Raw genomic sequence first — 12374 nt, 5'->3', positions numbered from 1 at the left:
GTCATTGCGGGGGTTGCACGACTATCAGGTTGCTGTATTGACACATTACAACCCTGCAGGTGGAGAAACCAATAATTTCACACAACAGATCTCTTTAAACAGTGGACTCATCTAGCACAGCGGGGCTCTACAACAGAAGCAGAGATAAAGAACGAGGGAAACAGGAAGGTATGCCAGCAAATAAACCAGTCAGCAGAACACAAAAAGACCCCCCTAACTAAATTTTGGTATCTCTTCCTCATCCACCTTAAGAGTACTGGGGTAGGGTAAGATCACTTATGAATAGGGCCCTGTGTAAATCACTATTTTTTTAAAGAAAACATTGTAAATGGAAAAGTATTGAATTTCATGGAGTTGCACAGAATGAGTTTTACAACTATATTTAATCAAATTTGCCACTAAAATTAGCAGCAAACACAAACACATGCAATTCACTAAAATGTTTACTTCTGTCACATGCACACAGCAGTTTAGAATTCCACACAAATTCATTCCATCCTTGAAATTGACTAAGGTCATTTTTCATATTAAAAGGACTTTGTTGTAGACATTCTTTTTCTCAAATGGCATTTTCACAATGCCTCTACCCTCTGTGAAATCATGATTTACACAGGACCCTGCTTAAGAACAAACAAAATTAGAGCCTGCTGTCAGTTGCTTTTCATAAGGAACTGTTCAGTGTGGGATGAAGCAATGGAAGAATATTAGAATGGTGTCCTTGAAACATAGGAGTTATTTACTGCACATTAGTGCTTAAAAGAAACATTTAGCACAAGTTTAAAACATAAGGTCTTGTCAATCACTTGTCTATCTGCAATGATGCATTTAAGGTAAGCAATGATACATGAGTAATTGGAAATTGTTAGCCAATGTATCAAAACAATGCAGTTTTGTCAGCTAACTAATACATCAAGAGGTTTTCCTTCTTCTAGGCCAGTGGTTCCCAAACTGGGCTTTGTGAACCCCTGGGGGTTCACGAAATGTTACAGGGGGTTCTCAGGAAAAAATTCCCTAATGGCGGACAGAGCTGTTCCTAGGGACCCCGGACAGCAAGGGGTCAGCAGCCTGGAGCCCCTGGACTTCCAAGAGCTACACAGATCAAAGCAAGCATATTTATCATACTGAGGAGATTTAAGCTTCAAGACTCCTTATAAGAAATGGAAAGGGAAGTGGATATTTTTTGCTGTTTTTAAAATGAAATAGGCAGTTAGTATTGTTTTTAAAATTATTATGAAGAACAAGTTTAAGCTTTGTTGTAACGTGCGTTGTTTGCTTGGACTGCTCAAGACCTGAATGCTTGTGTAGGAGGAACTCTGAGTTGGCTTCTTAAATATCTTCACACTGTTTCAAATCTGATACTCCTTGATGAAACATAGGAGCCTTGTCTCATAACAAGCTTGTATTCAAAGTGATACAAGCTACGGAAGTGAGATCTCGGAAGAGTGTTGCCGTTTTCATAATGTAATAAAAATAACGTAATTATAAATAATTAATAAATAGTGTGTAATAAGCATGTCATAAAAACAAAATTTTATATTTCCAAGATCACTGCTTTTATAATTTATACTCAAGTAAAGGAGAAAATCCCTGGAAACATTCATTTTTAGGAGGGGGTTCACGAGACTTGACATTTTAGTGAAAGGGATTCACAGGTTGTTAAAGTTTGGGAACCACTGTTCTAGGCACATATCAAATTAATTCAAGTTGCTATGTCTGTGATAAAACCATATCACATTACCTACCTCCAAATAGACCAGCTACAGTAGAGGGCTCATTGCGGAAATGAGAAGCATTAGGATAAGCTTGAGGGCCACAAAATGAATCTGATAAGTCATATCACAGAACAGAAAGAGCAGAGAAAGAATAGGAAGAGTTACAGAAAGAAAAGAACCAAAACATACTATTTATACTGTCAAATACTTTGAACTGAAATTAAAAAAACTAAACCTGTGTATACTCTAATCATAAAATGGAACCAAAGGAGGAAACCTAATATATCAAACACCTTAAAAATGGAAACAATTTTTATATTATCTAGAACATCAAGGGAAAGACACTGTTGCAAAATTACAACTAAAACACATGTACATTTTTTAGCTCAAATGTCATGTTCTACATCTTTGGAAGACACAAATGAGTGTAAAAACCTCAAGTGCCAACTATTTATGCTAAACAATCTGCTCCACCTTGCATTTTACTGTGACATGGGGAGTACCTTTCCCAGACCTGAAGAAGAGCTGTGTGTGGCTCAAAAACTTGTCTCTCACCAATAGAAGCTGCTCCAATAAAAGATATTACCTCACCCACCTTGTCTCTGTAAAAACCTTAAGGCATTTTCTCTAATACCTGAAGTATAATAATACAGTTGAATAGTGGATTCATATTTTGCCGCCACAAGGAGGTTTGGTTCGGCAAATGGACTGAAATGATCTAAAGAACCAGGAGTTATCTTAAAATCACATTTACATTGTAGCAACTTGTTTGTACTAATACAGTTAAAGTAATGCCTATGGGGCTTTTTTCACATTAAAAACCTAGTTTTCAGGGAATTATGATTTGGCTATAAGTATATATTCTAGGTTGTGACTTGGTTTTTACATAGACTTATCCAGGCTTCCCCTCCCAAGATCAATTTCAAGAAAAATTTTTATTGTAAAAATAAAAGATCTGCCAAACTGTCTTCACAAATAGCTTTGCTTTAAAAAACAAAAGCTGTCATGTAATTAGTCTTATTTTTTATTCTTTTTTAATAGGTTAACTGACAATTCTTCACATTGAGAAATAATCCAATTACTATGTACTTCCCCCAACACAAGTTTTAGGAGGATTTTTAACATAGCAACCCTGATGTTTTGTCTACAGTGGCTAAAGTTGTGGGGTGTGTGTGTGTGTGGCGGGGTGTGTGTGTGTGTTGTTTTTTAAGCAAGTTATAAATGGTGATTTATATGGTAAACTATTACTTGTCCGCTGAGTGAAGAAGAATTTTTAAAAGTCAATAAAGTAACAAGATATTTTAGATCAGTGATGTCAATATTAATGTTAGCACCACAATTAAAAAAACTACGATTTCTAAACAAAAACTCCATGCCTCCAAAGAAATTCAGATTCAACTGCCACGTTTACAACAAGGTCATGACAATCCAACAAAAGCAAAAGCGGCATTTTCATCCATTCTCATTCTTGCATGCCTATGAATTTTATGAAATATGGTCTTTAAATATACTTATTTCAGAGCCCTTTATTACATAAGCATACTTGAGCAAGAATGCTTCAACTACAACTTCGAAATGTCTGACAATGACTACTTATGTATACTAAGCAATGATTTTTAATATAGCTATGATAACTTCTAGTACATCTAGTTCTAAAATGAAATAGCGAGCCCACACCAATAATCAAAAGTAGAACACTGATTTTAGTTTGTTTCTGGGGAAAAAATTTACTTGATTAAAAATAATTCAATTTCTGAAATATTTTATAGCAGTTATTTAGCTAAAAGGTACATTACCAACAAATATTTCATGGGTGGGTGTCCTAGTGGTGAAAGTAGATACATCAGAAGATACAACAGACAGATGAACAGCATCATTAGTTTTGGTGAGGAAAGGATTTAGGCTTGGAATGGCATCATCAACAGCATCAACAGTAGCAGAGAATGGATCTGTGCAATGCCAGCGAGTAAGATAAAGAAGAAAGGGGAATTGAATTAGTAAGGAATTAATTATTAGAAACAGCAGAAGAGATAGAAGTTCACATTGTTTTCCTCTCTGGGCAGCGACTGTTTTAGTCTGTACTGCATCTAGAACAGCAGGTACTGGTTCTGGAATGAGATTCCAATGCATTACCATAAAGAAATTAGTAATTTACATGGCAGAATTGTAAGCCAGTAAACCGGTGAGAAAAACCTAACACAAAATTACAGCCTTACCCAGTCTCTAAATGCCATGTTATTTTCTAGAAAGAATGTATGCCAGGACAGGATTAAAAATACCATACTTTGCTTCCTGTTTCTACAAAAGAAAGTCTCCCCATTACTTGGAACACAAGCAGCAATAAGCTCAGTAGGAATGCAGCATTGGCTGCAAAGGAGCAAAGCCTGGCTGCTTCTGCTTCAAGAAACAGCAGCCAAAATTGAGGCTGCCTGCCAAAAAAAAAAAAAAAAGAGTCCAGGCTGGGATTGGGGCTTGACAGCAACAGGAATATATCCGGCTAAAAGAAGTCAAAGGTGGACAAAAGGGAGTTCCAAATCCTGCTGAGGTGGGCTGGTAAGGTATTCTTTTCCCTCCCATCCGAAAGCAGGAAAAAAGAGTAGGTCAAGCCAGTCAGCACCAACCCCATGGATTAGCAGGTGGCAGAAGGTGGGTTAGTTTTACTGCTGCCTCAGCCCTATGCAAGACGTCAGATCTCCCACTGAAATGAGTGGGAGTTGGACCTGGCTCTAACTGCAATTTACTATTTTAAATAATACAACTATACAGGAATTCCTGAATAATAGTTGTGATTCTGCTATTTTTAGTAGTAGTTTTCAATTTCTGGCACTTTTACACTTTGCTGTAGAGACAAACTGATTTCATCCAAAGCTCTCCCAGATCAAACTAAGACTTGTCATAGTTTCTCAAATGCAACTTGCAAAATATTATATACTCAGCATGAATCTGAGTTAATTCATATCAATTTGCCACAACAAGTACTGCATAAGATAGGCTAAATCATAGCTTTCAGTCTCACCTTATCCCTGAGCAACATGAAACTTCAGAATTGTGGCTGCAATTTTTCTTAGCATCTAAAAAACACTTTGAAATTGGCTTCAGACTTAGACTATTTTACACAAAAAAAACCACAGACCTGCATTTGTCCCAGATTCAGTTAGGTTCAACTGCAAAAGTGGAATAGCTCAGAGGCCTTGTAAGAAAATGGTTTTTAGTCAACTGCTTGACAAACACTGCTTTAGTAAAGGTCAAGCACTATTAAATAATGCCATAAGATTATTATAAAATGGCAATACAAAATTCTATGCTCATGTGCCTTACCCACAATTTAGGCTTTAACGTCAAAATCTTGTAATCATTGTCTGCAATGGGTGCTAATACAAGAAAATTTGAGCTCTGGCACAAGCAGATTAAAACAGTGTGAATGAAATTAGATTTTCATTTGACATCCTGCCCTTCCAAGTTTTGTCCTCTCTTGGTTGTATTTCCTTCCCTTGTAATCAACAGAAAATAGAACATTTAAGACAAACTATGGTTAACTCCAAGTTTATGGAAGTTTCAAAATACATCTTCTGCCTTTTGATTTCTGAAGCTTAAGGTACATATTGGCACTTGACAAAACAGAACACACACAAGTCAGTCAGGCAACTAAAACACTAGGTATGGTCCTTTATAGTTTGCAAATACTTCATTTTTTCAATTATGCACCAACTGTTTGATTAAATAATTCAGACAAAAACAGCAGAAGGTTTAAGAGAACACTAAAGAAAGCTTTAAAAGTGTCGATCAGTTTATGTTGCTTTAAAGGTATTGTCAATGGAGCTCTTAGTATTTTATGTGCACAATGAAAAGGCTACTTAACACACTGGAACAGCGTCTGTTCCCTGAACACCAAGTTTCAGATTGCATTAGTATTGTTTGTCCCACCTGAATGTCGAGTAACACTGTCAAAACACTAGTAAAAAGCTATAAACCTCCTGCCCATTTTTTTCAACAATCAGATCGTAATTTTTGAAAATTTTAGATTCTACCCACTGTCCCACCTTGATTCCAATTAATGTATTTCCAATTTTGTCTAGCTCTCAGTGTGACTTACTGTACTTACACTTTGATATAAGAAATGCAACTTCATCAGACTGAAGTACATTGGGTTCATTTAGGTCCTTACATACTCAGCATAAGAAGCACGACAGAGAAGCATGCTCTCTTGCTAGCAGCAATCTTCAGTTCTTAAAGCCATGTTCCACCCTTGGATATGCACAGCCCCCATTTATTTCAATGGGAGCCCTGCTTGCACAGTGAAGGCAGAATCCAGCCTGTATTGCTGTATTGGAGCTAAGACTTTTTCCCCCGCAAACAGTCATTTTCCATTTTGCAGGACAACTTCTCTTCGCAAATAACTGCACTATAAGTATTTCAGCAACAGCAGAGGACAAAAGAAACCCTCAACTTTTTCAGTGGCTTCTATCATGTTACTAAAAAAAACTCTTAAGTGACTGAACATGTTCCCGCTCTTGAATAGCTGGTCAACTTCTAATCCCCCTAGATCTGAACAGTTTAGAAAACTAGAATCTCAAGACACTTCCAAAATATTAATGCCCTTGTAGCTGGCTGTACATCCATCTGCACATCCTTAATGGATTGGTGAATAAAACTTTCAGACATGCCTAACTGATGTAGGCGCTCAAGCCCCATTGTAAGCCAAGTTATACCTGGTCCATTACCCTTTCATTACCACATATACCCTTAAACTATCATTCTCTAGGTACAAACATTACCAACATTAGAGATTTACCTAAGGGAGGGATGCTGTGCAGTGGTTAGAGCACAGGACTGGAAATAGTTCAGGTTCCAATCTTGCCTCTGCCATTGACTTGCTGTATGATCTCAGGCAAGTCACTTAACTGCTCAGTTTCCCCATCTGTAAAATGGGGAAGAGGAAGTTACTCACCTTGTGCAGTAACAATGGTTCTTTGAGATATGTCCCCCTACAGGTGCTCCACTGTAAGTGTGTCTGCGCCCCTCTGCCTATGATTGGCGATTTTAGGTAGCAGTGTCCATTCGGCCTGCACATGTGCTCTCCCTCCCTCCCTCCTGCTCTGCCTCGGGGCTAACTAGCACTGCGTGGATGAACTGCCTTCAGTTCCTTCTCTATTGCAGAGCCCCTTTGTTGAGAACTCCAAAGTAGAGGGGAGGAGGGCGGGTTGTGGACTACACATAGGGACCCATCTCAAAGAACTATCGTTACTGCACAAGGTGAGTAACTTCCTCTTCTTCGAGTAGTGTCCCTATGGGTCTTCTTAGTTTATGCGCAATGTACCTCAGGTGGGATGTAACCAGGATTCATCACCATTCCACTGTAGGTGACTTCACAGCTGTATCCTATATGGGGGGCTGTGGCTTCAGAGTACAGTCTATTACTGATGATAATACTGTGGAGCCAAAGAAGTCTCAAGTAATCACATAGTGTTCCGCAAAAGTATGACCACAGGCCCACGTGCAGCTGTGCAGATTTCTGGGCTGGGAACATCTTCAACCAATGTGACTGAGGTGGAAATGGATCTCATGGAGCGTGTGTGAATTCCTGATGGAGGTAGCAGGTAATGGGCACGGTAACAATAGTTAATGCAGTTCAAGACTCATTTGGAGAGCCTTTGAGCTGATATTGTGAAGACCTTGGATCTATCCGCAATGGAGAGGAAGATTTCAGATTTATTTCCTAAAGCACTTTGTCCTACCCAAATAAAATGCTACAGCTCTCCTAACATCAAGCATATGTAGTACTGCCTCCCTGTTGTTGCAGTGTGGTTTTGGGAGAAAGGTCGGGAGGTGGATGAGTTGGTTCATGTGGAAAAATGAGGCCATCTTGTGCAGGAACTTCGGGTGTGGTCTCAGAGTGCCTTTATCTTTAAAGAAGACCATGAAGGGTGGGTGCACCATCAATGCTGCTATTTTCCCTATTTGTCGTGCTGAGGTGATGGTTTTAATTGACAGGTGTAGAAGAGAGCCAGTTGCCCATAGGTTCAAAGGATAGTCTAGTTAGGGTCTTTAGAACTAGATTGAGGTCCCATATTGGAGTGGGGCATCTGGTATATGGAAAGAGGTTTCCCATGCCCTTGAGGAATGTGTGTGTTCTTGGATGGGCGAATACAGAATATCCATCCACCTGCTGGTGGAAGGCCATTATCGCCACAAGATGTACTCTGAGCGATCTAAGAGAGAGACCAGTCTTTTGGAGATCTAGTATATAGTCTAGGATCAAAGGGAGGGAGGAAGATGTTGGAGCAACTTGATTGGAATTGCCCCCAGGTAAGTACAATGTAGGTAAGTATGATGAGTCGGTTTCCTACTGTGTAGTAACATTTCCTTCACCTCCTCAGAGCAGCAGCTCTCTGTGTTGGAACCACAAAGAAGCCAAGCCTGGAGCTGAAGGATCTGTAAGTTGGGGTGATTAGATCTGTCTGTCGTAAAGGAATCGGAGGCCACATTGCTAACTGTCTCAGGTATGGGTACCACATTTGTCTCAGCCAGGTGGGGCAATCAGTGTAACTCTTGCTTTTTCCTGCCTTATCTTTAACAGGACCTTCAACAGCAGAGGAAATGGAGGAAAAGCGTATGGCAGTTCTCTGCCCCATTGAAGAAGGAAAGTGTCTCCTAGGGACTGTTTCCCCAATCCGACTCTGGAGCAGAAGCAGGGACATTTCTTGTTCTGGTAAGTAGCAAACAGGTCTATTGTTGGGGTTCCCCATCGACCAAATATGTTGTGGAGCACTGCTGGGTTCATTTCCCATTTGTGGACGCATGAGAAATTTTAGCTGAGACTGTCTGCTGTTATATTTTGTACCCCTGGCAAATAAGCAGCTGATATGAGTACATTGTGGTGGCTGCACCAATTACAGAGGTTTAGTGCTTCTGTAAAAAGGGACGGTGATCTGGTGCCACTTGACAATTTATGTAAAGTGTGCATGCTATGTTTATGTTATCTGTCATGATTTTCATGTGAGTCTCCTGATGAATGGAAGAAAGTTTGCACAGGCATTTCTGACAGTTCCTAAATCCAAAAGGTTGATGTGGAGCACAACTTCCATTGCGGACCATTTGCCCTGAACTCAGTGATGGTTTAGGTGGGCTCCCCACCCTATCAGAGACTGGTCAGTGTGTTGAATCTGCCATGGGAGGAACGCTCTCACTTGCACTGTGTCGAGTTCAGCCCCCTGTAAACGCCAAACACTGTACTGGACTCAAGGTTGATTTCGGGGTATTGAGTTGTAAACCCAGTTGCGCAAATCTGTTGCATACTCCCTTCGGTGGCTTGTCTGGAGTCTTTGAAGGAACAAGGCAGTCGTCCAGATATGGGTAAATGTTGATACCTAATGTTCGTAGATGCGCCACTATGATGGAGAGAACCTTGGAGAATACCCTGCGTGCAGACAAGAGGCCAAATAAAAGGGCTCTGTACTGGTAGTGGTCCTGCACCAAGGTAAATCTGAGGAATCTTCTGTTGGACAGAAGGACTGCGACAGGGAAGTAGGCAGACTGTAAGTTGCGGGCCAAGAACCGATCTCCCTGCTCCAGAGATGAATAGTTGCTAGTCCAATCATCTTCAATCTTTGCGCCTTCACATATCTGTTTAGTTCTCTTAGATCTAAGATGGGTCTCCAACTTCTTTTTCTTGGGGATTCCTTTGGCAGCCACGAGAGGTGAAACCACGAAGCCCACCTCATTACCACCACCATCAAAACTGAGTGGGGGCCACTGTATCCATGGTGTCCAGTGTGATCTGTAGCACTGTTCTTGCTACCAGCTAGCTCTCATGGATGATGGCTTTAAACTGTTCTCGTTGCGCTTCTGGCAAGTGGTCAATAAAGGTGCTGAGTTTCCCATAATTCATGTGGTCAGACTTTGCCATTCAGGCTTGGTAGTCTGAAATCCTGAATTGCAGAGATGCCGAGGAGTATGCCTTCCTTCCAAATAAGTCTAGCCTTTTCCAGTCTCTATCATACGGGGTTTATTTAGCATGTTGTTGCTTTCCTCGCAAATTATCGGCATCTAAAATAGAGTTAGGCTGAGGGTATATAAAAAAGAAAGTCTGCCTCTTCAGGGGACACATAATACTCCTTGTCTGCCCCTTTACATGTCAGCACAATAGAGGCTAGTGTCTGCCAGATAATCTTGGCAGGATCTAAAAGCATCTCGTTGACTGGAAGGGCAATGCAATATGTCCAGCAATTTGTGGTGAGTGTCCTTCACCTTTTCGAGAGATATTTGTAATGTGTCAGCAACCCTCTAACCGATCCTGAAAAAAATTGATATTATTGGCCAGTAATGGTGGAGAGGACATCACCACCTCAGCTAGTGAGGAGGAGATATTTGTCGGTGGTGTAGTCTCCTCTTGTAGTCCGGCCTCCTGCTACTCAAAAGTTTCCTCCTGAGGTGCTGGAGTTCTAGATACAGAGGCTGTAGGAGACTGTCTAGTAGACTCTCTGTAGGAGACATTAGATGCCTGAGAAGTATGGTGCCTGTATGCTGCCCACGGGACCCAGTACGGCCATTAGGGTGGAGGACAAGGCATGAGTAGTGGCACCCACACGTGGCCATATCAGGAGGGCTGGGGACCAGAGTGTGAGTGGGAGGGTCCTGGTTGTTGTAATGATGGGACATGGTGTGAGGCCAGAGACATTGTCATTTTGGTCACTGTCTGACTCCTCATTGGAATAGGGTGGGACTTACAGAAAAGCTAGAGGCGAAAGCCCCAAAGCCATTAGTCATTCTGGGGGAGCAGGACATGCTCAGTACCAGAGCCCCGGTACTGAGTAGTAGGAACTCTGGAATTGCCACGATCATGATGTCCCTAGAAAAGTGAAATTCCTGCGATACCGTCGTTGCAAACTACCGTCAGATGTTGCCGGTGCTGAATCATTGGTACCGACGATCTTTTATGAGGGACGCAGTCCGATGCGGATTGTTTCGAGGCGGTTGGTGCCAAGGATTTCTTCATTAGTGCCGATTTTGCAGAGGCGGCAGGGTCTCTGCTGTTATCTTTGGTAGATGGTGTTGCCACTTCAGAGCCTGTCCCCTTCAAGTTTTAAGGCATTATGGCAGAACTTGTACCCAAGGATCCTGTGTCTTCTGGGTATCGTGTTTTGGAGCCGCTGGTGCCGAGGTGACCGATGGCACTGTGGATCTCCACTGGCTGGTCAGGAGCTCAGCTTGAGGGCTTGCAGCCCTCTTTTTGGAGGTTCTGAAAGGGGAGTCAGACAATTTTCTCTGTGGTTCTTCCTCCCTAGAATTTGAAGGCTCTGGGGATGATCTTCGCCGTGGAGGGATTTGGCTCAGGGGTCGGATGCGAGTTTAAGAGCACTCTCCATGAGGAAGCGTTTCAACTTTAACTCCCAGTTCTTTTGGGATCTAGCCTTCAATTGCTGGCAGAAGGTGCACTTCTGCAGAATATGAGCCTTTCCAAGGCACCGGACACAGCAGAAGTGTCTGTCCGTAACCAGTATTGCCTCCTCACAGGAGAGGCCACATTTAAAACTGGTGGAGCTGGGCATTCCTCTTGCAGGGGGCAATGCCCAAATGGGGGGGTGAGGGTGTGTGTGTGGGGGGGAGAGAGAGACAGGGACAGGAAGAAAGAAAAAAACCTTTTTTGTTGTGTTTTGGAAAAGTGAAAATGGAAGCTCTAGAAATGCTACAAAAACAAACTCTATAAGAAGCAATAAAACTAAACCCTATCAACTATAATGGAACACGAGGTAAGTAAACCAGATTGCTACTCACTATCTCAGGCCAAGAGTGGCTGAGAAGGAACTGAGGGCGGTTTGCCCCACGCAGCGCTAGATAGCCTCAAGGAAGAGCAAACAGGAGGGAGAGCAGGTACGTGGGCCAAATGGACACTGCTACCTCAAATCTCCAATCAGAGGTGCAGGGGTGCAGACACACCTATAGTGGAGCATCCATAGGGACACTACTCGAAGAAGAAAATACTTCTTACCTACCTGACATAAGTGTTGAGGGTTAACGTTTGTAATGCTGCTTAGATATTTGGATGAAAGCAATGCAACAAAAACAAAAAGAATTTTCAGGCCCATAATCCAAAACAATTTAGCACCAGCCAATCCTGAAACCTTTGTAGCTATTGATATGATCTCTACAAGTATTTAAAAAGAGGTTCATACCTATGCAGATAGAACAGTCTGGAATGGCTATTATTAGGGTCTCTTACTAGAAGAGAAATTTAGGCTGAATTTCAGAAATGCTAAAATAGTGAGATATTAGCTTATGATGTGGTTTTTGAGAGGAAGTGGTATTAATCCCTTTCGCCTGTGACATTTAAAATTGGACTAGTCAAAGTACTAGAAAGTCATACAAGATCTAAGGAGACCAGTAAAAGCAGCTAATATTTTTTTTCCATTTCTAAATTCTGACTATCCTAGGCATGCAAATTTCAACATATAGCTTGACAGGCCCTCCACCGACTCTCTTTCTGAGGAAGGTGCTTTGCTCAGTAGTGTTTTGTATTAAAGGAAATACAGATTAATTATCCTATTTTTGAAACCACCACCACAGCTGGTGAAGCACTGGAGAATGAAGCAAAACTTTTAGAAGTCCTTGTGAAAGCCTGAAATCTTAAAACTTAAGTAAGGCACAACATCTCTTCAGTAGTAG

At 41.4% G+C, this 12374-nt stretch overlaps 1 protein-coding gene across 11 annotated transcripts in view; it reads right to left on the bottom strand.

Annotated features, from left to right (window-relative positions):
• The window catches only part of PICALM (phosphatidylinositol binding clathrin assembly protein), a 115303-nt gene that overhangs the window by 32947 nt on the left and 69982 nt on the right, over positions 1-12374 (bottom strand). For 4 of the 11 annotated variants that reach the window (XM_054015712.1, XM_054015703.1, XM_054015704.1 and 1 more), the window contains exons 13-14: positions 3509-3661; positions 1743-1823 (exon numbers count right to left, since the gene is read on the bottom strand). The exons of 5 other annotated variants lie outside the window; for them this stretch is intronic. In XM_054015712.1, coding sequence (XP_053871687.1) covers positions 1743-1823; positions 3509-3661 — 234 coding nt within the window. The remainder of the gene's footprint in view (positions 1-1742; positions 1824-3508; positions 3662-12374) is intronic. 2 more of the 11 variants (XM_054015707.1, XM_054015706.1) reach the window with 1 other exon arrangement.

The sequence above is a fragment of the Malaclemys terrapin genome, chromosome 1 (assembly GCF_027887155.1).
Source record: "Malaclemys terrapin pileata isolate rMalTer1 chromosome 1, rMalTer1.hap1, whole genome shotgun sequence".
Taxonomy (NCBI): Eukaryota; Metazoa; Chordata; order Testudines; family Emydidae; genus Malaclemys; species Malaclemys terrapin.
The sequence above is the reverse complement of the archived record's forward strand: the minus strand, read 5'-3'. Positions and strand labels throughout refer to the sequence as shown.